Genomic DNA, 25,867 nt, shown 5'->3' with positions numbered 1-25,867 from the left:
TCTTCCCTTCGGCACGAGCACCTCCCCTGCTGGAGGCTCTGCCACGAAAGGGCGGGATAAACCTGGACGCAGGAGTGTCCATCCTAGGTCTGGCAGACAAGGCAGGCAAAGGGGGAGCTTTGCGAGCCGAGGACGCAACTAGATCGTGGGTGTCCTTCTGCACTAAAGACAAGGCAATTTCCTTAACCAAGACTTCAGGAAACAAGCACTTAGACAAGGGCGCAAAGAGTAGCTCGGATCTTTGGCATGGCGTCACTCCTGCTGACAGAAACGAGCACAGAGACTCTCGTTTCTTAAGGACTCCGGACGTGAATGAAGCGGCAAGCTCGTTGGACCCATCACGGACGGCCTTGTCCATGCAGGACATAATGAGTAAGGAAACATCCCTATCGGCAGAAGAGATTTTCCTACTCAGGGCTCCTAAACACCAGTCCAGGAAGTTAAAGACTTCAAACGCCCTAAAAATGCCTTTAAGAAGGTGGTCCAGGTCCGAGGGTGACCAACAAATCTTCGAGCGTCTCATGGCAAGGCGGCGGGGAGAGTCTACAAGACTTGAGAAGTCGCCCTGGGCAGAGGCAGGAACTCCCAAGCCGAGAACTTCTCCCGTGGCATACCAGACGCTCGATCTAGATGAGAGTTTAGATGGGGGGAAGGCAAAGGCTGTCTTCCCCAAACTCCTCTTGGTCTCTATCCAATCGCCTAACATCCGTAAAGCTCTCTTGGATGAGCGAGAGAGAACGAGTTTAGTAAAGGCAGGCATGGTAGCAGGAACGCCTAAGACAAACTCTGACGGCGGCGAACGAGGAGCCACAGAAATAAAGTGGTCAGGGAACAACTCTTTAAAAACCGCCATGACTTTTCTAAAGTCCAAGGATGGTTGAACTGCTTTAGGCTCATCTAGTTCTGAAGGTTGATCCTCATGCTGTGGTTCAGCAACGTCCTCATCTGACTGTTCCTCATCCGATAACTGATGAGAAAACGGCAACGGAGTAGGCAACGTTTGACTCGCCGAGTCCGGTCGCACAGGTGCATACGTGACGGAGCCGGACGCAGCGTCCTGGAACTGCTGAACAGTCTGGGAACTGTCAACAATAACAGGTGCGCGAGGACGCACCGCGTCCACCCGAGACTGTTTAGACCGTCTGGGTTGTGCAGTCAACACCATACCGGGTTGCGGAGGTTGACGCACCGCGTCAAAACAAGTCAACTCTGATGGTTGATGAACGTCCTGAACGTCACCAATCGCATCAGTGCGTTGCCTAACGTCAACGTGCGGCTGGAAATCCACACTGGGTCGCATCGGTGGAGGTACCACCCCAACTGGTTGACGCGAGAAAGCTACATCCACGTCAACAGGACGCACAACAGAACGCTTGGATGGCTGAAGGCTCGTGGGTTCAACGGTAACCTTCTCAGCGTTGTAGTCCTCCATCAAGGACGCAAGCTTGGACTGCATGTCTTGCAGTAACACCCATTTAGGGTCTACGGAAGCAGGTGCGGTAACAGACGGGGTTAACGAATGAGACGGCACAACTTTGCCTCTCTTAGGCGGCGAGCAGTCATCAGATGACGGCAACGGGTCCGAACTGTCCCAGTGGCTACATCCGGGACGTTGGACTTGTCCTGAAGGGACCGACTTACGCTTTAAAGGTCTGGAGACCTTGGTCCAAGGTTTCTTACGTGAAACACCTTCGGACGACGAGGTAAAAATGGGCTCTCTCGTCTTACTTAGGTAGGGGCGATCTTGGAGAGATACGCCTGATACCTTAGAGGGAACGTCTGATCGCTGATCAAGGCCTCTCGAACCCATGAGTCGTACGACATTGCTTCTCCCCTGGGCTTGGGAGCTTGCAAGAGGTCCCGGACTAGGAGGACGACAGGCACGAACAGACGAACCCTCGAGCGCAACACTGTTCACAACACTTTGCGTAACACTAGGCACTTTGACACTATCCTTCGTGGCACTTTGGCACTTGAGTTCCTTTACGTCCGCCATGAGTTGATTTCGGTCACTTGCTAAAGACTCAACTCTCTCCCCCAACCTAGAAGAACTTCTCCTTACCCTATCTCTCTCTAGTCTGCGTGTATATTTCTCAAATTCGATAAAATCGAATTCCGAAAGGCCCACGCATTCCTCACACCGATCTTCCAATTGACAGGTCTTACCCCGACAATTGGAACAAACAGTGTGAGGGTCGAGAGAAGCCTTTGGAAGACGCCTATGACAGTCCCTAGCATTACATTTTCTGAACTTGGGAACTTGAGAAGGGTCAGCCATTTTGAATTAGTCAAGGGAAAATTCCAAAAAAAAATCTAAGTCATCAACAATTAATCCGATTCAAAAAAGAGTTCAAGGATTTATTTGAAGAAAAACACCTGTACTGCGAAAGCTCAAACCAAATTAAAGTACTTCACCAAATATGATGGGAAAAACTCCAGGTTCAACAGCGAGTAAAGTACGTCTTGTCGACACGTCGACAGAGAAGAAATTGAGGTTTTGTTTACATCGAGAGTGGTATCTGGCCGACAGTTGGCGCTGGTGGGCACACCCGCAACCTGTATAGCGATCGCTGGCGAGTTTTTATGTATGTGTCTGTCGAGCAACAGAGTTGCAGCTATTACTGTATATATTCACCGGCTAAGTTAAATATTTAAAAATCATTAACACAGGTTTGGCCAGTAGTGTATGGGATTGAAAATAGTACAGTATAGATATTTGAAAAGATCTATTCAATTATGCGAGTTCCAATGCAGCCAACGAATCGTGTTCACATGAGAATAGTTACAGACGGTTTCAAGTTATTAGACCATAGATATAGGTCTACTATATATACTGCAGGTTCTAGAGATTTCAAATATGCAGCCACAAGGCAATACAACAAGCTCTCACTACACATATGAAAGACTAAAGATATTAAGGCTTTTATGATGAAATTGAAAAATTGCTTTCCAAGTGCTTGGATGAAGTGAATTTTCCTATAAAGGTTAAAGGTATCAGGTTTCAGTTCCATTTTTATCAGAATAGATGTTCACCGAATGTCAGCCGGGCTAGACCAACCGGAGCCTTTGCCTATCAGCAGCCAGTCCCTCCCGTGGGGATTAAAAATGGACATTAACTAACCTAAACTTAACCCCCTTACCTAACCTACTAGCCATGTCCTTAACTACTTACCTTACAGGGGGGGGGGGCTAACGGCCCCCTTACACTGCCATATTCTAAGTTAGCCGTAATCATACATTCAAGTAGCCGCTATCATACATACACCCCGACCAACCCCACCTCACACCCACTGTGGTGCCCAACCACAGCAGTGGCCTCCCCAATAAACAGCTTAAATTCGCGGTGCCTTGCGGGGATCGATCTGCTGCCATGTGAATGTGAGGCGAATATACTAGGATTAAGCTAATGCTCTAAATGCCTAAGAATATATACGACAAACAGACCATATAGGTCCAGTAGTGCATAGGACCAGGAAAACTACCTGTCCTTAAGGTAAGGCAAAGTATTCATATTAATTTACATGGGCCTCGCGGCCCTCGCCTTGCATAAAACGATTGGACTCGTTCAAATGACATCGTGTATTGTGAGAAATTTTCAGCAAAATTACAAAATTCTATCAACAAGCATAAAGTATGTCATTTGCATTACTGTGACACAATGTAGTGACAGTCAGAGGTATATTCGTCAAAAGAATATGAAAATACCTAAAATTCCGCAGGGCACAGAGGTCTGGCAAGATCTTTGTTTACATCGGAAGACGATGATTATGGCGTCTGCTAAATATCGACATAAAATTTAGAATTTAATTTATATCCTATTATTCTGATGATCATTTTGATTTACCTATTTTCAATATGAAATTATAAATAATCACTATATAATATTTATTTCATAAAAAGTTGTAGTTTACATCAGAAGACGATGCTGGCGTCTGTCAAATATCGACTTAAAATTTAGAATATTTTTTGTTTATATTCTATTGTTCCGCTCATTATTTAGATTTAATTATTTTGAATATGAATACGAATTATGAATAATATATATATATATAATATTTAGTTCACACAAGATAATAATCCGGATATATACCATATGATTATGACGTCACTAAAAAAATTGTGGCGGAAATTCGAAATAGTGATGGTCGATGTAGGCAAATGCAGACATTGAATTAAGGGATTTTTTAATATAACTCCCAAATGAATCAATAAAATCTACTAATAAAGCTCCACAAATAGGGATAAATCCAAATTTCATAAATGAAAATAAAAAAAAGTCTGTAAAATGGTCATGTAATTAGTTCAAGTGAATGCTAAGAATGAGAGATGCAAAATAATTTATAATGTATAATGAAAAATAAATTCAGACTAAACTTAAAAGAAAAATTTGGCATAGAAGTTAAAATTTACACTTCTTATAAATAAGATTCCGGCTGTCTAAAGGCATTCCTAACATGGTTTATTTATTTATCTATTCTATTTCCTTTTATTCTGCATGTTGCCAAACTTCCGTATATATACGGTAGCTAATCTTATACTCTTTGGGTAGAGGTCAAACTGGATACATTTTAAATGTTACCCATGAATGGCAGAGGCAAGGGACACAGGACCCAAGCCTCTTTCCATAAAGCTAGAAACAGGGAGCACCAGGCTACGGCTGTCGACCTTCCAAGGCGCACAACGATGGCAGGATGCAAATACCAGGAGCTTGCATGGGTTGTCACAGAAGGTATTTCCAAATACCTACCAAATCTGCATAGACATATTTCTTTTTACCAATTTACTCAGTAGAAATTAATTTTGCCAAGATTATGTCATTTGCTGACTGCTTTTCACTTACAAAAGGTACCAAACTCCGTATTTCTTTCTGCCTCACACGAACTCTTCTTCTACAATGCACAGGTCAGTTACTTGTCCAGTAATTGCACTCTCATTGAATTTATAGAATTTGGACTATATAACAAAATGCTGGGGCCGTGAGGCCATTCACTAAACTTTGAAAAATTAATTTAAAAAATGGAAGACAGAAAGCAGAAACAAAGGTAAAGTAGAAAGATATAGAGAAAGTGAAACTATAGTCCATTTCTTTCAGCGAGTCATATTTGCATAGACTCACAACGGTGCCCTTTTAGCTCGGAAAAGTTTTCTGGTCGCTGATTGGTTAGAATTATCTTGTCCAACCAATCAGCGATCAGGAAACTTTTCCGAGCTAAAAGGGCACCGTTGCGAGTCGGTGCAAATATGACTCGCTAAAAGAAATGGACTATAGGGGCAGAAAGAACAATGCACAAACCACCTAGCGCCGACAGTACCAACCGCCTCTATGAATCATAATCGACCTTGTGAAGTTTTTTAGTTGGTCCCAAATATTTTCCTAGAACTCAAAAATACTTACGTAAAGCTTTCTGTTTACTGATGCCTTTTTCTTAGAATTTTTTATCACTTAATAATTGCCTTTATCAGGAAAGGTTATCTCAGGAAGGCCTCTATGACATGTAGACTTTCCAACAGTGGGAGAAGCTCCCTCCATTTACTAAAACGGCATGTGAGAAAAAGGAGAATATCCATTCGTGTAAAGGAGAAACAAGGAACGATACTGTCTTGGTTTTGTTCCTTGTAGTGGTTTGTAGTTCAGTCTTCAAATCTGGAACAAAGTTTCCTTATTCCCTTTCATCACTGGGCAGTTTTTCCCTGCTGGAGCCCTTGGGCTTATAGTATCCCGCTTCTCCAACTTGGGTTGTAGTTTAGATAGTAATAATTATAATAATATGACTTCTGCTGTAATTCCCTCTTCCTCATAACTAAGAGGTACAGTTGAAGCTGGACACCATGGTAGAGACTATATGAAATGCAAAAAGATGGAATCACAGAGTGGCTGCAAAGATCCTCTAAAAGTCTACAATGACATGATCGGCATAATCAGAAGGCTTTTCTAGTAGATGAGACTGAAGCAACTTACTTGCAACTAATGGCAGGCCAAAAATAACAATTTATCCTGAAGGATTTTCCTATTGTATATACCACTGTCTGCTTTAGGCTTACACTGTATAAGTTTTGGTTTGAAATAATTCATGAAACTTTTATATCTTAAAAGGCTCGATAGATAAAGTTTAAGTTAGTTTACCAGATAAAAATCTTACAGGATAAAAGCTAATGGGAGAAGTACAAGAGGAAGGCCAAGGTTTGGGCGGATGGATGGAGTGAAGAAAGGTCTAGGTGATAGGAAGATAGACAGATAAGCAAAAGAGCATGCCAGAAATAGGAATGAATGGTGAGCGATTGTGACGCAGTTCCAATAGTCCCTGCTGCTACCTTGGGGTGACCGCTAAGGTAACGGCAGCAGATGAGTCCACATATGAAGATTCATTTCTGGTGGAAAACCGGGGAGGGTGGACTGTGGAACCGTAGCAGTAACAACCAAACATGACTGAGCCCCTTATCAGACAAAAAGGAATGGGGGAAATAAAAGACTAATTTTGTTCAATTTTTTATGTTGGCTACCTCCCCAAAATTGGGGGAAGTGCCATGGTAGATAGATAGATATACTGTAGTCTGCTTCAGGCTTTGAAATAATTCATAAAGTTCCATCTCTTTTCCCCCTTTAAAACCTAATCAATAATCTTTTTTTTATACATATAGAATTTCACCAGATAAAGTTTAAGTTACCATAATTTGCCAAATAAAAATCTTGCAGTATAAATCTATTATTCAACCTAACATTATCGCCTATGGAAATACAAAACTGCAAAGAGAAATGAAACCCTAAAGGAAATATTTACTAAAACATCCATAGTACAATGAACATTAAACTGGTCATTTATGAAACTTGTACTGTATTCGGGATTATGAACATCAGTAATGTGTTCAGAAAATTCACCACTGGTGAGATACAATGTGAATCATGTCACAAAAGGGCACATCTCACTAAGGGTGTTCCCAGACGATCAAATTTTTTATGCAATAATTTTTCCTTCAACATTTCGTTTTATCATTATTGTGAGGGAAGCCTTCGATTTTCGCTTTACTAAATTAATTTTTTTTTACACAGCTAAATGTTGTAAAAAACCTTGATCGTCTATGGGCTGCTTTTGACTACAAAATATATAACAAACTTCAACAAGCTTACGGTGTAACCTGTGTTCATTATATGCATATATGGTCTTAGACATTTCTGTAGTATATTTTATGGCCAAAACATAAAAAGGAATGATCATAGGAACAAAGCCATAAAAAATAGATAAAAACCATTGCAACAATGATGTAAGGAAATGTGTGTACCTGAATTCAGATCAACTAGGTTTAAACATAAAAACTGATGTCACTTTGAAGTCTAAATGAATAACAGTAATCAAGCGCCCAGCATAATAGATTAGCTATCATGACTTAACACACTTAAAATAATTTTCCTAACCACAGTTGATCTTTGTAAAAACAGCTATGAAAATGTGGCATTGTAAAATTTCCACGAATATAACATTTAACAACATTAAACCTGTGTAGCTGATGTATTAACAAAGCTAGTCTAACATATAACTTATGTGACAGAGGGGTTTAACCAAAGGTTTCACAAAATAAAAATAAACTTGCTTAGTAAAATGTGAACATGCTGGTGCTTCCTTTATAGTTTACCTTCAGCCTACAGATGTACCTCTTTGCATGCTTTTTCTTTCTTCCAGCCTTTCCTGCTTCAACTTCCACACTAGGTTCTACTACTTTCACAGTTTGAATATTTCTTCAACTATCTTAGATATCCCCTCGTGAGTTTCTGCCCCCACTTTACCCATATCCTCAAGTTCCCTACCTAGAGCACCTTGACATAACATTGACTGGCTCCGTTTCATCCACAAACTGAAATGAATTACATAAAATCGTACTATTTATCATCATGAACACTCAAACATTAGCAGTGACCTTTCTTTACAGCAAATTCTACAAACTTATGCTTGAGGGTACACTCAGGCACATTCTTATTTCTCTTCCTCTTGTTTTTTTTTCTTTCCTCTTTTTTTTTACAATTTATAAATGAATGATCTATTCTAATGTTGTTATTGTTCTTAAAATATGTTCATTTGTTCATTACTTCTCTTGAAGTTTATCTATTTCCTTTCCTCACTAGGTTATTTTTTCCTGTTGAAGCTCTTGGGCTTATAGCATCCTACTTTGCCAACTAGGCTTGTAGCTTACCTAGTAATAATAATAATAATGTTTCCTACCAACTTATTCTGATTACTTCAACCTACACCTGTCATGTACGGATTCCCCTCACAAGAAAACTTTGGTATTTTACGCCTGATGGCAGATTGCTTAACTATAAATCTTTCTCTTATGTCTGTCAGTATAAAGTTCGCAACAATACTATGCAAACAGACATGTTAGATTCTACAGGGGGTCCCAACCTGGAGTATATGTAACGCTTAAGGTACATTTTTACTCTTTGGAGGTACATTAGATCTGAGAGAATAGCTAGTACTGTGCCGTGTAATACATGATGTAATCTGCATCCAAATTGAATAACAAAATTATGTCATAATATCAATTTCATTCTCTTTTTCATCCTAAATACGAGGAGTCACTGGACTTTATAAAATACCAAAGGGGTACAGAAAAACAAGGTTGGGAACTCCAGTGTTAGGCCCAAAATTCCCCATTATGAACACAAATACATTGCAAAAGTGAGTCATATCAAATTTAGCAAATACTATATATTATATCAGATCATAACTTAGTCACATAAAGTAATATCCCACTTCATGTCACTCGTCCTTAAATATTGATTACAAAAATGAAATCAACGTTACGTCCTTTTTCACGACCTTACGTCAGTGCAACGTAAAATAATGATCAAGTGCTGTACTGTACAGTAATGTACTTCACATGGAAGTCTATTAATATAGATATCTTATTTCTAAATAATGATAGCAGGTAATAAGTACTTTTTTATGTTCATTACATGTACTGTAAAGGGAAAAAGTCGCTTACATAATGCAAATATCCGACCTACATAAAAAATTGCCTTGGAACCAATTAAGGACGTAGAGAGGGGTTTTACTGTACATGTTATTCTTATTTTCATTATTCTAAATCAGTCTGACCATATTCCTGAGTCCCATGTGAGGACTGGACCATAGGAAAGCTGAAAAAATTGGAGAGAAGAGTAAAAAAAAAAAAGGGGGGGGGGGAACAAGACATTTGAGGAAATATGGTTGATGAAGAGTACCCTCAATATTATCTACAGTGAAGTGAATAAGGCAGAGTATGAGTGGTACTCACTATATCATACAGTACAATAATTTCATTACTCCTGATTTTACTCCTGTTTATTTGCTACTGCCTTTCATCAGAGCTAGTAAATCATAGTAATAGTAATAATAATGAGAGGAGACGTCCCCTTTTTTTGTTTCATTTGTTTGATGTCGGCTACCCCCCAAAATTGGGGGAAGTGCCTTGTGTGTGTGTGTATATATATATATATATATATATTTATATTTACATATATATATACTGCATATATATATATATATATATATATATATATATATATATATAAGTGTGTGTGTGTGTGTGTGTGTGTGTGTGTGTATGATAATACAGTACTGTAATCACATAAAGATCAGAATATTTCTTACAAATGTCACCCGCATGTCTGGGAGCAAATTATTGTAGATTTTGTTCATCTGGCACTTCTTTGATTACTGTACTTTCATTTTTCTGTTTTAGATAGAATAATTTAAAACTTACCACTGAATGACAGTCCTGTGGGTCAAGGAGCTAACAGAATGACATTAATCAAAATACTTTGACATGATATCAAGGTCACTCGACCTACTGAGGTTATTGAAGAGGAGCCGTGGTTCTCGATGGCTCTTCTAGCGGATCGAGTATCAAACTGACACATTTGGAGGGACGTCAGAAGTCTTCTCGCCATCCCTGCTGCCAGGCGCTCCATGTCCTGAAACAGCCCGATGAGAGACAGCACTCACCGAGACTGCAGAAGCTGGACGAGCCGTCTGTTTTTCACCCTCACCTTCTGGCTTTCTATCTAATTCAGTAGGAGGTTGCTTCAACGACTGGGAATCAGATACTGTCTCCTCGTAAGGGGGTGGGGGACTACGAGACCTTCTAGGTGTATTATTCCATTCCGATGGATTTGATGTTTTTGGATTATACACCGGCGGATTAAAAGTTCCCACCTGCAGTTTATACCCTGCGCCTGGTGCAGCTGTGTGAGGATGCTGGTATCGGGGTTGGTTTTGGCCAGAAGTGCGAGGATAAGCACCTCCTGTCTGAAAAGAGTTCCTTGCATACTGTGGAGGTGGTGGATATCTATATCCACCATTTTGTGGATTTTGACCGAACGGAGGCTTCACTTGTGGATGATTAACAGTCCCCGATACAGTCACTGGACCTGGAACACTGGAATTTGTAATCCTTCCGGGAACATTATCCTGAGGTGCACGAATTACCCTTCCGTGAGATTCGTGAAAGCTGAAAAGTTTTGCTGTATTAGATAAAATATACTGACAAACTATATGCGATAAAATGCTCACAATGCACATGAGGAATTTAAAAACTTTTTTGTTTGATCAGAATCCAAATCATATGAAATTAAAATTTAAAGGGAAAACATTACACAATTTTCTGTTATGACAAAGAATACTTGGGATGTTTACACAAACATTCATTCACAAATAGTTTATTCAAGTATCTCTGTAGCATCACCAATTCTTGCTACATTTTGTAAAACCACTTGCTATACTATATATGAAGTTTCATCATAAAATATATACAAATAAGATCCGATTGAAATAAACAAAGTTAAAATAATTACATGTTAAATAGCTTGGAGATGTCTTTGGTTGGTCATTTTGCGAACTGATACGCCAAGAAATTGCTGCAGATTTCTTTTTTTCTATCTTTGAGAGAGAGAGAGAGAGAGAGAGAGAGAGAGAGAGAGAGAGAGAGAGAGAGAGAGAGAGAGAGAGAGAGAGAGAGAGAGAACCAATTGGGAATCAACCCCTCGAAGTAGAAGGTAAGATCAGAGAGAGAGAGAATGCAAATAAGATCTGACTGAAATAAACATAGATAAAAAAATGACATGCATGCATAACCCACAGGACTATAGTACTCTAATTTTGGGAAAGAAGGTTGTGGGGCTACGTGAAATTTCACTTTCCTTAGTTCCTAGTTCATTAGTTCATAAGAAAATCTACAACTTCAGAAAATCTCATCCTAGAACAGAAGTTTTGTATAAAACATAACTAAGATAACAGATGAAACTCGAAAGGCTCAGGAACCTGATAAATAAAAAGAGATGACATAGGCCTACAAGGAAGTCCTCTCCATCTATCTCTAAAAACAAAAAACTTCACACTTGGAAATTTCAAGTCTGCTTTTTTTAAATACATTGCATCCTGACCTGCACAAAATTCACAAGTACTCCTTTAGCATGACTAATTCAAATACTAAGCAGTTGAATCAGGCATTATGCCACCTCGGACTCTTTCTCATAAAAGCGCAGCCCGAAAAGCTTCACAATTCCAAGCTTTAAATGAGATAAGGACTTTGGATCAAAGGATTTCAAGTTACTGATGGTTCAACCCAATTTAGACTCTTTTTTTTTTTAGCATTATTCCAGGTAAAAGATATACTCTTTCCTGCATTACTTATAACAATTCATCTCGTGTGCAGTAGATATTATATTGACCAGCTAAAGATACTATCAAAACAATTTCTATTTCATCATTTCCTGTCAGATATGCATTACTGTACTGTAGGATACAGTATTCAACAAATTTCAGGTCATGATTTCACAGGAGCAAGATACTGTATCACACAACAAAGTTGCTATACCCCTTTTATACCACTCTCCTGTTCCTCACGACAATTGAGTACAAAAGTAAAGAAAAATTGTCGATTCCAGACACAAACTTCATGAGTAAATCTCAAATGTAAACTTACTTCTCTATTGTCGCATAGATCCTATAGCACCATGAGCATGATATCAAGAGGCCGAGAATAATGCCCACGATGATTGGGCCAGTTACACTTGGCTTTTCAAAACCTCCGCAATCACACACTTCCTGTGCCTTATCGTACGTGCATGGACTGTAAAGAGACGAAAGATAGCATATAACAGCATATTTTGCAGAAAAATTTGGTAATACCTATTTAACCTTTTGATTAAAACAAGCCCATTTTATCAGTTGTGACATGTTATTTGTATTTCAGCAACACACATTCTAATCAGTTTTTCTGAACATTAAATGGTAACATCTGTAATATTTCATATTTGCAGTGCTAATACTATATCCAAGAGAGACAACCTCTTAGGCACACAACAAAACACAGTAGGGCCTACACTGGTCCCAATATCAAGCATGTGACTGTGATTAGCGTAACAATGCCAAATATAAAAAATTCTAGAAATAATTTGTAATTTTCTTAGCTATACAAATCGGAGCCATTTAGAAATAGTTAACTCTAGTGTGAGCTAGATATGGCCGATGAAGAATGATCGAGGATCTGACACCCAATAGGGCAGCCACTCTCCACCTGAGTGTCACATAGACATTGTAACTCAGGTTGGGATTTGTCGGGCGGATGCGGAGGGAAGTAAAATATAAATGACTCAGGTTTGTATAGCTCGGAAAAATACAAAATATCTTTAAAATTAGTGATTTGTTCCGACACAAAACAAACTATCATTTAAATGGGTAGTCCTCCTTAGAAGGGAGAAAGGCCCGTTGGCCATCTGGCTGGCAGCAACCCAGGACAACGATGCACGGTCCAGTAAGAGGAGAAACTGTGCATCTCGTACTACCATCCCATGACCAAAGCTGACAAGGTTTCGCCCACACTGCATTCTGCTTTTCCAGCTAGGGTTGTAGCTTAGTAATAATAATAATAATAATAATAATAATAATAATAATAATAATAATAATAATAATAATAATTATATCATGATATCACAGTTCATGAATGACCATGCAAAGGATATAACAAATTTTAAGTAATTTGTTTTTTTCCTAGCTATACTTACTCGGAAATTCCTTGGGAGATCTGGGGCGTCAGCCCCATACCAAGCAGAATTTTCTGTTAGGCCTCCCCAGTTCTCCCCCATTACCATACATCCGGGGGTATGAGAGGACTCAGCTGGTCTGGGTCAAGGCCCGCCATAATCACCAGTGCGAATCTGTTCGACCTGCTCAAAGGTCGTAAAAAGGCACACTCCCCTTCCCCCCCTTAAAAGGAACATGAGGACAACACTTTTACATAACAGTAGAAAAACTACCCATCAATGGTGAGCTCACCTGCATAAGTGTCCGACCAGGTTCAGCATTACACTGGCTAATCCTAGTGCTTCAAGCTCTCCGGAGTTGTGGAAAGTTAGGACATGGATAGCATTCCCTTACCTTGTGAGACGGCAGATGCAATATCGATTTTCCACCATCGTGCTGCTGTCCCATGGTTTCGGTAGGTGCATCATGACACTGGTCTTGCAATCTCCGTTATATTTACCCTTATCCTTCTTAGAATCCTGTCAGTCAATCGCATAAAGGACCCTAGGACTACGAGGCATTAGGGTAACATAAGGGTAAATGCAGGCCGCCTTGTAGATGATGGTGAATGTAAAGGTGAGTGTTGGCCCTCAGGTGAGGCTTTTGTTGATTGTACTGGCAATTCATGTGGAGAACAGTTTAAAAATCTGATCGTAAAAGGCCAAATTGCGAGCAGGTGAAGGAGATGGCACAACAAGGTGCTTTTTAGTCGGCAAGCGATGAGTTGTCTCAGTCTGCATCAGTCAGAGCACACTCAACGACTCAGGATAATGATGCCACAAGAGGATCAACCTCAAGTATAGGATCTCCTGCTTCCTTATGGAAGGCACAAGAATCCTTGTAGGCAGGAAAATCCTGATCAAAAACTGGATCGCCATCCTTTGTTGTCTCGTCCTGTGAAAAACTTGAGAACGAAGGGTAACTTTGGATTTCTGGAAAGGACATCTAGACAGTTTACTCAACTTCAAAGCCAAAGCTGTCGAAGGAGAATGATCCCATCTAGACTTCTTCTTTTTTCTACTGTACTTAAAAATGTATCCCACTTGGAGGGAAACCACTCCTGACACACAACACAAGGAGAATCCAACATGCAGCAATGTTTTCTACACACTGGATGCCATGGAAGAGGATCAACATCTAAAATAGCTCATTTATGTTCCACAATGACCCATCCACACCTATATATGTCCTCATCACGCAAACTTACTTCAAAATCATACTGAAACAATAGAAAAACCAGTTAACATAAAGATACAAAACTTCAAAGGGCAGATGAACAACACACTTCAGAACAGAGCAGTGGCTGGAATTATAATGATGTGACCAGTGCAAGACAGACCATGTCTACCCGACGCTCTGTTGAAGAGTGGCTGCCAGATCCTCAATAATTCTACATCGGCCGTCTCTAGATCCCGCTAGAGTTAACCCCTTTTAAACAACGATGGTTTGTCTCGCACAAGAACAAACCTATCTCAAGTTACCAATGTGCAATAATCTTACATAAAAAAAGACATAAAGTGTCACAACAGCAGTGGATAGAACTGGCATATGTCCACAGAAAAGTGCCGTCATTCCACAACATGGCTTGAAACTCTTGACATACCTGGGGCACTGGCACTGGTAGTCCTTACACTCCAGTCCCTCCAAGCAATGATCTGTCTTCTTGCAATATTCATTTGGTCTTACACGATATTCTAAAGAAAAAAAAGTAATTTCCATGGAATTTTCACTGCCATTGCTTTATAACTTTAAGTCTGAAACTAAGATAAAACTGGTATTGTTTTACATCTAAAAAAGTAAAAAAAACAAAAATAAAATCTTCGCAGCCATCATAAAAAAAATATTGAGGCATAGTGAACAGCAAAAAAGGCAAATAATGATTATACTAAATAAAAAGGAAATATCTCTTCGATCTAAGAATGGCAAGAATGAATTATGATGCATGATCTATAATTCTGGCAAGTGAGTTTCTACGTTCATGCTAGACCAAAGTCTGGAAACAAGAGGTAATCTGGAGCTAGTGGCAGTGACCCTGTCTTGCACTGAAAAAGAGGGGTTGATATATCTTCTAGGACTTACAAAGCAACTTGAGCAAATAAGTGTGAATGATGGGTTATTTTTCTGGTAAAAAGTGACCCATAAGAAGATTCCATCCAATAATACTTGGAAGAAAATTAATACATTATTCTAAATAAATTTAGGTAGGAATAAAATATCAGGGACCTTATACTTTATATGAAAATATCAAGGAATATACACATGCGGATAATTTTCCAGGTAATTTCATAAATATACTAAATAAAAAAAAAGAATGTAAATAATAAATACTTTATCATCAAAGACAAAAAATTTGTGCCCGCTTTGCAATAGCCTAAGTATTTCAGCTGAATGGTCTGATGGAATAATATATATCAAACTTAATGTTTCATTAGCTAGAAATTTGTCAAAGAAGATGCTGTATCTGCAGCCAAACTCAACAAAATTATTCTTCAAGGAAAACTAAAGAACTTTGGCACATCTAAACCGCAACAGTAGGGACATGTGACGAAAATTATATTAGATTTATGAAATAGGGTCATATGAGTAAGTGCTGGGCTCAGTGATGTCATTTAGTGCATAGGTGTAACTTCAGGGTAGGCTCTACAGTTGTGCCATGAAGTGAAAATGAAAAGAGTTAGGGCAGCAGAACAGATCATAAATAAAACTCAGGTCAGACAGTCATTTAGGATTCATAAATTAGCTTAGTGAGACCAATGGATTGTAGTGTTCTTAATCCAGTGAGAATTGGAGAGGAAAGGTTATAGAATCTGGATGGTCAAGCGGAAAAAGAATGAGTGGAGAAAATTGGTAAATAATGTATACAGCATTAGGTCCACATGTACCAGCCTTCAGGTCCTAAGAGAGTGGGGAAGATCTTGCAAGAAAATCTATTATCAATACAGTGTTTAGCGTTTCTTAACTTATTTATGCTGGATACAAACACTACAGTATTTCATAAATAAAAGAAAAGAGCTTCCCTGCCACATCAAGTTGAATTATTAGAAATATTCATCCTTTTCTAAAGGGTAAGGGAAGCTGAAATGAACTTACTTTGCAACATAAGGAGGGGGAGTTGGTCTCAAATCCATACAAAGCGGAAATAAGCTTGAAGCTAACAAAATAAACAGGTGTTTCTGGACAAGATAGGGCAGGGGGATGTTTTGAGTACAGATTTGGTTCCTAAATAATAACTGGTTGATGTTGAACCACAACCTTACCTGACAAATTGTACACTTCTACATAGTTGTCCATCGGTTCACAATTACCGCTTGTGGTGTTCGCAAAGTATTTTCTGAAAAGGTGAGCAGAGAATAGTGAGTACAACTCAGGTTTGAAAAGAATAAGTATACATGGTAAATTCTTAATGAGTCTAAATTCTCAATTCTACAACATCCTTTAAAGCTTAAGTGGTTCGACAGCACAAGTTAAGAAATGAAGCCGGAATGGAAGTGGAGTAAAAGAAAGAAATTTTGGGGTAGTTAGAAACTAAACAGAGACTGCAAAGATAATATTATGTTAACTCAAAACAAATGCAATTGCTAATATGCTTGAGCTATAGACAAAACAAATAAAAAGACAGTACTATACTCACTCGAAGCAAACGCATTTGCCATCTTTGCACAAGCTATATTTGTTAATGTCGCACGACAGGACAGGACCCGTGGTCGGTGCGCTGCAAGGTTGAAGGACTTTCTGGTATGATACTGAAACATAAATACCAGGTGTTTAAGAATACAGTCCCATAGTCTACAGTAATACACAGTATATAATACAAATACAGTACATATACAGTACTTTATATAAATACAAACGTTCACAAACTAATTACAGTAAGTGATTTTTACATATAAATCAACAACTTACGACAACCATATTCCAATTTTAAAATGCAATCAAACTTTCAAGTTAAAGCATAAGATTATACGATTATATAACATACTGTGCATCAATAGGAAGATAAAACTAAAGAGTGACCAAAGATATGGGGCCACTAAGTTTTACAAAATCCTACATAAAATGCTTTTGGCGGCTATTCTAACTTTGCCTCGAACATATCTCAAATTTTCTAAGTAAACCCTTATATCTTATTTCTCCCTTTTCTCTGAAGATGTGGTAGCATATTGCAAATGTCCATGGAACGTGAAATTTGCGCCCGCTCAAGCCTGATAATTTTGATTGGTGTCTGCAACCTTACAGTCATTACAAGCTAGAGATAATAGAGGTGGGGTGCCTATAGGTTTACTTACTTCAAAGAGACCTTCCAGAAAAACTGTTACCAGATAACCATGAAAAGAGGGAATTATTATTATTACTATTATGATTACAAGCTAAGCTATAACCCTAATTGGAAAAGCAGGATGCTATAAGCCCAAGGGCTTCAACAGGGTAAAATAGCCTAGAGAGGAAAGGAAATAACGAAATAAATAAACAATCAAAATAAAGTATTTTAAGAACAGTAACACCATCAAATCAGATTTTTCATATATAACCTATAAAAATAAAACATGAGGAAGAGAAATAGAACAGCGTGTCCGAGTGTACCCTCAAGCAAGAGAATTCTACCCCAAGACAGTGGAAGATCATGGTACAGAGGCCATGGCACTACCTAAGACTAGGGAACAATGGTTTAATTTGGAGTATTCTTCTAAACGATCTGCTTACCATAGATAGAGTCTCTTCTACCCTTGCCAAGAGGAAAGTACCCACTGAACAACTATAGTGCAGTAGTTAACCCCTTAAGTGAAGAAGAATTGTTTGGTAATCTGGTAACCTCAGTGTTGTCAGGTGTATGAGGATAAAGGAGAATGTGGAAAGAATATGCCAGAATATCCGGTGCATGTATAGCCTAAAACAAAATGAGCAATAGCCAGAGAGAGGGATCCAATGTAGTACTGTCTGGTCAGTTAAAGAACCCAATAATTCTCTAGCCGTAGTATCTCAATAGGTGGCTGGTGGCTGATGCACTGATGACATCAGAAACGAGGATTTTCAGGCTGAAGCTGTGTCCGACGGTTTAAAACTATACTGTATGTCTTCAAACAAGTAAACAGGTTGTATGGACAGTTGGATGAGGTACAACTTTTTGTTGCCATATCAGGTTTCATATCTTTTATTTGAAGCCCACTTCGAACCATTTTGATATGGTAACAGTTTTGTTTGACGAACTTTGCTCTGTCATCTGGAAGGTCCCTTAGCCATCATTAGCAGCCACTGGCTGGCCCTCCCTGGTCCCAGCTTGGATGGAGATTGGGCTCTGTGAATTTTTCCCCCAAACATAAGAAAATGCCTTAATTGTCACTTGGGTAGTGCCATAGCCTCTGTACCATGACCTTCCACTGTCTTGGATTAGAGTTCTCTTGCTTGCGGGTACACTCGGGCACACTTTTCTATCTTATTTCTCTTCCTTCTGTTTTGTGAAGTGTTTATAGTTTATATATAAAAGATTTAATCTAATGTTGTTACTCTTAAAATATTTTATTGTTATTGTTTATTCTTCTCTTGTAGTTTATTTATTTCCTGGTTTCCTTTTCTCACTGGGCTATTTTTCCCTGTTGGAGTCCTTGGGCTTATAGCATCTTGCTTTTCCAACTAGGGTTAAAACTTAGCAAGTAGAAGTAATAGTAATAATAATAATAATAATAATAATAATAATAATAAAATCCTGACGGAAAACACTCACCTTTCCTGCATTGGTCATCCAAGCGTATAAAACCCTCGTCGCAGTAGCAGAGCGACACATTCGCTTTCATTGCGGTCTGCCGGTCCACACATCTCGCATTCTCCTCGCATGACGTCGGAGTGCAAGATTCTATGAAAGCCTGTACTGAAAAATGGGGGGGAAAAAAATCACTGAAATTAGACTGAGCGAACACAGTATGCCTACGAAATCTTTCGGGATATTCGCTCCGGGGGTTTTAATCCCAAGATACCTCTATGGGTAAAACTCTCTGGTACAGTATATCACTCGCAGTAAATATCCCAAGTCGAAAGCTCCCTAAGAGGAACTTCCATCAAGACAACACGGCTCGAGCCCAAAAAAGTTACTTATGTACCTAGACTGAATTGGATTTAGATGTTCCCGTTTCTGTTGACATGAGATTAGTGGACAATTGTCCGCTCAGGTAATTTATCAATGCTTAATTGATTGAGGATTCAAATATTTCTGCAGTGCTTTCATGTCATTGGTCCAAGAATTTTGGATTTATGGAATTTGGGGAACATGGCCCCTTGCTGGAACCAGGGAGGCTATTATTATTATTATTATTATTATTATTATTATTATTATTATTATTATTATTATTATTATTATTACTAGCTATTCATTAATTTAAAAAAATGCTGGACATCAAGACGGAAAGAAAGATGTGGGATTGGAGATGGGCGTAACTATGGCCTAAGCCCTAATGGACGGTCTACACTATTCACTATTGTTTACACCAGAGAATAGATTATCACCTTGAAGTAGTCATCTCCTAAAACCTAAGATTTTCATTATATATAACATAAATCATCATTACTATTATTATTATTTTCCTATTTGGGAAGTAGACACTCTTTCAGGCTAGTTGAAAATAATCCCTTTTTTGGCATTTTTTATTTACACAAAACTTCATTTTATGTTTTTGAATAATTATTTTTTGAGAATATTGATACTTATCATAATTATTACTATACTAATTACTAACATAATTATTATTACTATGCAAATTTCTGGAGTAGATCCTCTTTTAAACAAGTTTTATTGAAAGTAATTACTGGGCAGTGCCATTAATTTTGTAATTAACTTTTTCTATTCTTATTATTATCTTTTCTCTTCATTGCTTTAATCCTCCAGTAACTGGGAAAGGGACATATTTTCATGAGGAAGGTGATTGAGACCATATCATTCACAATTCTACTTTAATATATCACTACATATTACAAAAGTACAGATAATAAGTTTCAAATTATGTCTTTGCCGTAAAACACTATCACAATGTCAGTGTGCCTAAAGAAATGATCACTTATGCACAAAAAAAATCAAAATTCATAGATTTAAGTACAGTATAACAAATCCTTCAAATCAACCGGTTTCGAGAAGGGAGAAGGTTTTTCTGCTCATTATCAAGAGTGAACTGTTACTGTAACGCAGGTGTTTGTAAAGGCTTACATACGGAGTCCTGCTTTGACATTCCATCCTTATTGGTCAAGGACCACCCAAGGGCGGAGGCAATTATTCCTGGGTGGTAGTTGCCTCTGGCTAGCCAGTGTGCTTGGTAGGATTAAAGAGTCAGGTCCTTGATGGAGATAATCCATATTCCGGCCTCCGGCACTGTTAGTCCTGTCATGGTCGTAATTGCCTGAACTATTGTTGGCGATGGACCTTACACAGGTTGGCAATAAGATCCCTTCTTGCGTGGTTTTGAGGTCAGGTCTTTCTTGTTGTATGAAAAGTGCTTCCATTATCCTGAAGTGCCTGCTGTCAGGGGCACAGCCAATGATGGTGACATTCTTTACTAAATGCTCCCTTATTATGTTGTAGTTATGTGTTTGAAGGCAATGCATTTTTATTGCAGTTGCAGGTGGAAAGATAATCTCTTAAATGCATCGTCGTCATCCCTATGTAGGTGCCAGGACATTCCTGGACAGGGCATTTATATTGATATATTACGTTGGCCTTCTTCAAATCATCTTGCATGGCAGGGGCTGGGTTATTTTTAATTATTAGGTCTTAAGCTTTTGGTGATTAGTAATAAATTATGAGGTTTATTTTGGTATCCTTTCCTGTGGCAAAAACGTTGTTTTTTTATCACGCAAGAAGAGACCTTATTGCCAACGTGTATAAGGTCCATCACCAACAATAGCTCAGGCAATTACGACCATGCCATGACAGTGCCGGAGGCCGAAATATGGATTATCTCCATCAAGGACCTGACTCCTTAATCCTACTAAGCATGCTGGCTAGCCAGAGGCAATTACCACCCAAGAATAATTGTCTCCACCCTTGGGCGGTCCTTGATCAATAATGATGGAATGTCAAAGCAGGACTTCTTGTGTAAGCCTTTGCAAACACCTGTGTTACAGTTCACTCTTGATAATGAGCAGAAAAACTTTCTCCCTTCTCGAAACCGCTTGAGTTGAAGGATTTGTTATACTTAAATCTACAAATTTTGAAATTTTTGTGCATATGTAATCATTACTTTGTGCACACTGACATTATGATAGTGTTTCACGGCAAAGACATATTCTGTACTTATTATCTGTATTTTTGTAATATGTAGTGATATATTAAAGTAGAATTGTGAATGATATGGTCTCCATCACCTTCCTCATGAAAATCTGTCCCTTTTCCAGTTACTGGAGGATTAAAGCAATGAAGAGAAAAGATAATAAGAAGAATAGAAAAAGTTAATTGCAAAATTAACGCCACTGAGGCAGCAATTACTTTCAATAAAACTTACTTTACAAATTATCATTATTACTGATGTATCATCCTCACTAATATTTTCATTTTCATAACAACAGTTTTATAAACATTATAGCAAAGTACTGTACTTGGAAAAACTCGCTGCTAAAAAAGTCTCCATTATTAGCATTATTCTTATCATTATCATATCCAACCCTTTCATTATCATAATAACATTTTATCATTATCATAAAATAGTTGGACATACAAAAACCTCTCTCCTCAAATTATCATCATTATTCTTATTATTATCATATCTAATACTTTCAGTTTTATGATTATCATATAATAGAATTTGGACATAAAACCTTATTTCTTCTCAAATTATCTTCATTATTCTTATTGTTATCATATCCAACACTTTCATTACCATAATACCAATTTTATCATTATATCAAAATAGTTATTATTATTATTATTATTATTATTATTATTATTATTATTATTATTTTATCATTATTATTAGCTAAGCTACAACCCTAGTTGGAAAAGCAGGCTGCTATAAGCCCAGAGGCTCCAAAAGGCAAAATAGCCTAGTGAGAAAAGGAGAAAAGGAAACTGGAATACTTTAAGAAGAGTAACAACACTAAAATGAATATATACTGCATAAACTATAAAAAACTTTAACAAAATAAGTTTTACATAAAAAAACCTTGTCTCCGGAAAAGAAACTGCTCAAAACGATGACTTACCCAAGGGAATCCCTATACAGAACGGGTCTAAACTCTGCGTATACTTGAGCTCTAAATCTGGCCTGCACTGGCATACGCCCAAGGTACACAGGTACCTGTCCTCCTGGTTACCTGCGTAATCACATGACCCGGAATACGTACAGGCATCTCCTATGGCACTCTCTGGAAAATAAAATATATATGGTAGATTGTCGTATGCGTGGATGTTGTTGTTACTAGCTAAGGTAGAACCCTGGTCGGTAAAGCAGGGAGTTACTAGCTCAAGGAATCCAAGAGGGAAAATAGCCCTATTAGGAAAGGAAATAAGGTAATAGCAAATATTCTATACATAAGAGGTGAATAAGATATCATTATTATTATTAATATTATTAGCTAAGCTACAACCATGGTTGTAAAAACAGGATGCTACAAGCCCTATTGCTCTAACAGGGAAAATAGCCCAGTGAGGAAAGAGAATAAAGAAATAGAATATATATATATATATATATATATATATATATATATATATATATACGGTAAGTAATGAATAAGGATTATAACATATTTTAATGTCAGTAACAACGTTAAAACAGATCTTTGGATTTAATTTCCTTCTTGGCAAGAGTATATAAATGAGTATATAAATCAGTTGGCCTACTACTACTGTATGTGCATTTTCCAAGAGAATATAATCTGTTTCGAAAAAGCTATACTAAATAAATGTATAATTAATTTGTTGATTATTCATATTACCTTATCATTTATCTGAATCAATTACGATCATGAATAGTGTGTGAGTGTGTGTGTGAACGAGACAGAGAGATGTTATGTCATAAGCTTAAATTCAAACTTAAAACCGTAATTTTAAAACAGAATTTCGCATAAAAAATCAAGATATACAATCAACATGCTACAATCTATTACCCATTACATTATATTTATAAAGTTTTCATAGGGAACCGTGAAGAATATTTACAATAAATCCAATAATTCTGACGCAAAATATCCAAAACGAAAGTTCCACCTTATGAAATGAGATTACACTATACGCTACAGCTGCTTTTTTCAAGCGGTGAAAATCAATTATATTAGTTATTCACTTTCCCATTTTTTCTATAAACCCTACTCCCCCTTTATATCTAACCCTTACCTTTCCCCTACATCCCATAATATCATATAAATTACAAAAACACTCACCTGATTGACAGACAAACGAAATCACTAGACCGATAACTATACTTTTCATAATAACAACACGAGGCGCGAGCCAGCGTCGTTTGCAATCATTGAAAGCCAACTGGTAGCTGGTGAACTTTCATGTCCCAGGAATGCTACAGAGAGAGAGAGAGAGAGAGAGAGAGAGAGAGAGAGAGAGAGAGAGAGAGAGAGAGAGAGAGAGAGAGAGACTATAAGTAGCCTTTACTTGACATCTACGACGAGGTTGGTGGTACTGACATTAACCTTTCTGGCGCGGAACTACATTAGGCTGATTTATTATAACGATATTATCGACTTCTCTCGTTATGAGAGAGAGAGAGAGAGAGAGAGAGAGAGAGAGAGAGAGAGAGACCTTGAAACGACATATACAAAGGGGAAATCAATGACGGACAGAAGTACCATTTCTAACTTCAGCACAAAACACTGTAAATTATTCATGTCTCATCAGGCTCGATGGTTTGCGGCTGGTTTCCAAGAAAAAAAATACAAGATTGCGATCAATGTCTGTTTGTGTTACTCCAACATAAGAGAATATATATATATATATATATATATATATATATATATATATATATATATATATATATATATATATGTATGTATCATCTTCTTCTAGGCCTATTGACTCAGAGTCGCGGTTAGATTTCGCAAGTCGTCTCTCTCCTGAGCTTTTAATTCAATACTTACCCTTTCATTATCTACTTCATGCTTCATAGTCCTCACCCATGTAGGCCTAGGTCTTCCAACTCTTCTAGTGCCTAGTGGAGCCCAGTTAAACGTTTGCTGGACAAATCTCTCTTGTCATATATGACATTATATTATATTATATCATATATGAGTATTTTTTTTTTTAATGATTCACAAGACTGACCCGGTTTTCTTGTCTACATTATCAAATTTTTGCCTTTTGATAATTAACTTTGGCCTGTATTACAATATAAAAATAGTTTGATTTTAATTATTATTATTATCATTAATATTATTAAAGATACATTCCTAATTTGTGCCAGGAGTCATGATATGGCAATGAAACAATATCCAACAGATTCTGTAGATTGTAGAACAAAGTCATCCGAAGAATATTGGGAGTTAAATGGCAGGACAGGATTAGAAATGAAACTATAAGAGATATTACTCGGAGTGCCATATGTGGGCGAGATCATGGTGTGGAGTAGATGGAGATGGTTTGAGCACGATCCCCAAGAGAAATTAGTTCACCAAACTTGCAACTGGCCTCCACGAGACACTAGAAGAGTTGGAAGATCCAGGCCTACATGGCTGAGTACTATGAAGCGTGAAGTGGGAGATGATGAGTGGAAAAGTATTGAATTAAAGGTTCAAGATAGAAACGACTGGCGAAATCTAACCGGAGCCCTTAGCGTCAATAAGGGTAGGAGGAGATGATGATAATGTGCCATCCACGCCATCTCTATATTACATTCTAGATCAACTTCTCGCTTTGAGAAACTGAACTCGGCCACACCCTTAATGAGCGGCGAGTAGGTGTTTAGCCCAGCCCACCCACCAACGCTCCCTACACTACCTCTTTGGCTACTTGCCGAGAGGTAGGGTTGTGACTTCTGTATACCACAAGAACTTTCGATCTTTTATCAATTCCAACCCATAGACTTAATTTCTATAAAGGAGAATTAGTTCACCAAACCTTTGATATATTTCCAGACTTCACTTCCACCCGTTTAGATATTACCGTTAGAGAGTTATGGGGTCCTTTAACTGCCCAGACAGTACTACATCGGATCCTTCTCTCTGGTAACGGTTCATTTTCCCTTTTCCCACACAAACGCACCGAATAATCTGGCATATTCTTTACATATTCTCCTCTGTCCTCATACACCTGACAACAACTGAGATTACCAAAAAAAAAATCTTCCCTCAGGGGTTAACTACCGCACTGTAATTGTTCAGTGGCTACTTTCCTCTTGGCAAGGATAGAAGAGGGTCTTTAGCTACGTTAAGCGGCTCTTCTAGGAGGACACTCCAAAATCAAACCATTGATCTCTAGTCTAGGGTAGTGCCATAGCCTCTGACCCATGGTCTTCCACTGTCTTGAATTACAGTTTTCTTGCTTCAGGGAACTCAGGCATACTATTCTTTCCTTATTTCCCTTCCTCACTGGGGTATGTTCCTTTTTGGAGCCCGTGAGCTCTTCATCAAGAAACAGAGTATACTAAAAAAAATTCACTGGACATAAATGCTTTTGAGACAGAGCTCTCCTATGCTTTTTTATTTACGTAGTTTCTTCAGAATCTCCGACTGAAGCCTGTCTTTAACAGTGATTACCAATTTGCATTATAATTCCTATTATATATACATTTATATATAAATATACCTATTTATATATGTATATATACATATATAAATCTTCATCATCAGCCATTGTTAGTCCGCTGCAGAACAAAGGCCTCACACACGTC

The 25,867-nt window shown here is 38.1% G+C and overlaps 2 protein-coding genes across 6 annotated transcripts in view; both read right to left on the bottom strand.

Moving 5' to 3' along the window:
- CysRS-m (cysteine--tRNA ligase-like protein, mitochondrial) overlaps positions 1-3,778 on the bottom strand; it is a 114,874-nt gene extending 111,096 nt beyond the window's left edge. For 2 of the 5 annotated variants that reach the window (XM_068393963.1, XM_068393959.1), the window contains exon 1: positions 3,706-3,778. The gene's annotated coding sequence lies outside the window, so the exon portion shown is untranslated. The remainder of the gene's footprint in view (positions 1-3,705) is intronic. The other 3 variants (XM_068393964.1, XM_068393960.1, XM_068393962.1) reach the window with 2 other exon arrangements.
- Positions 3,779-9,574: 5,796 nt separating this feature from the next.
- On the bottom strand, positions 9,575-23,669 carry LOC137658382 (uncharacterized). The gene is made up of 8 exons (XM_068393058.1): positions 23,412-23,669; positions 22,236-22,397; positions 18,778-18,921; positions 16,690-16,801; positions 16,316-16,389; positions 14,662-14,752; positions 11,959-12,105; positions 9,575-10,485 (listed from the first exon to the last, which is right to left on the bottom strand). The coding sequence occupies exons 1-8, from the start codon at positions 23,458-23,460 to the stop codon at positions 9,882-9,884; spliced, it is 1,383 nt and encodes a 460-aa protein (XP_068249159.1). The 5' UTR covers positions 23,461-23,669; the 3' UTR covers positions 9,575-9,881.
- Between the last annotated feature and the right edge of the window lie 2,198 nt (positions 23,670-25,867).

The sequence above is a fragment of the Palaemon carinicauda genome, chromosome 19 (assembly GCF_036898095.1).
Source record: "Palaemon carinicauda isolate YSFRI2023 chromosome 19, ASM3689809v2, whole genome shotgun sequence".
In the NCBI taxonomy this organism is placed as follows: domain Eukaryota; kingdom Metazoa; phylum Arthropoda; class Malacostraca; order Decapoda; family Palaemonidae; genus Palaemon; species Palaemon carinicauda.
Note: the sequence above shows the minus strand (reverse complement) of the source record. Positions and strands in the feature narration are given on the sequence as shown.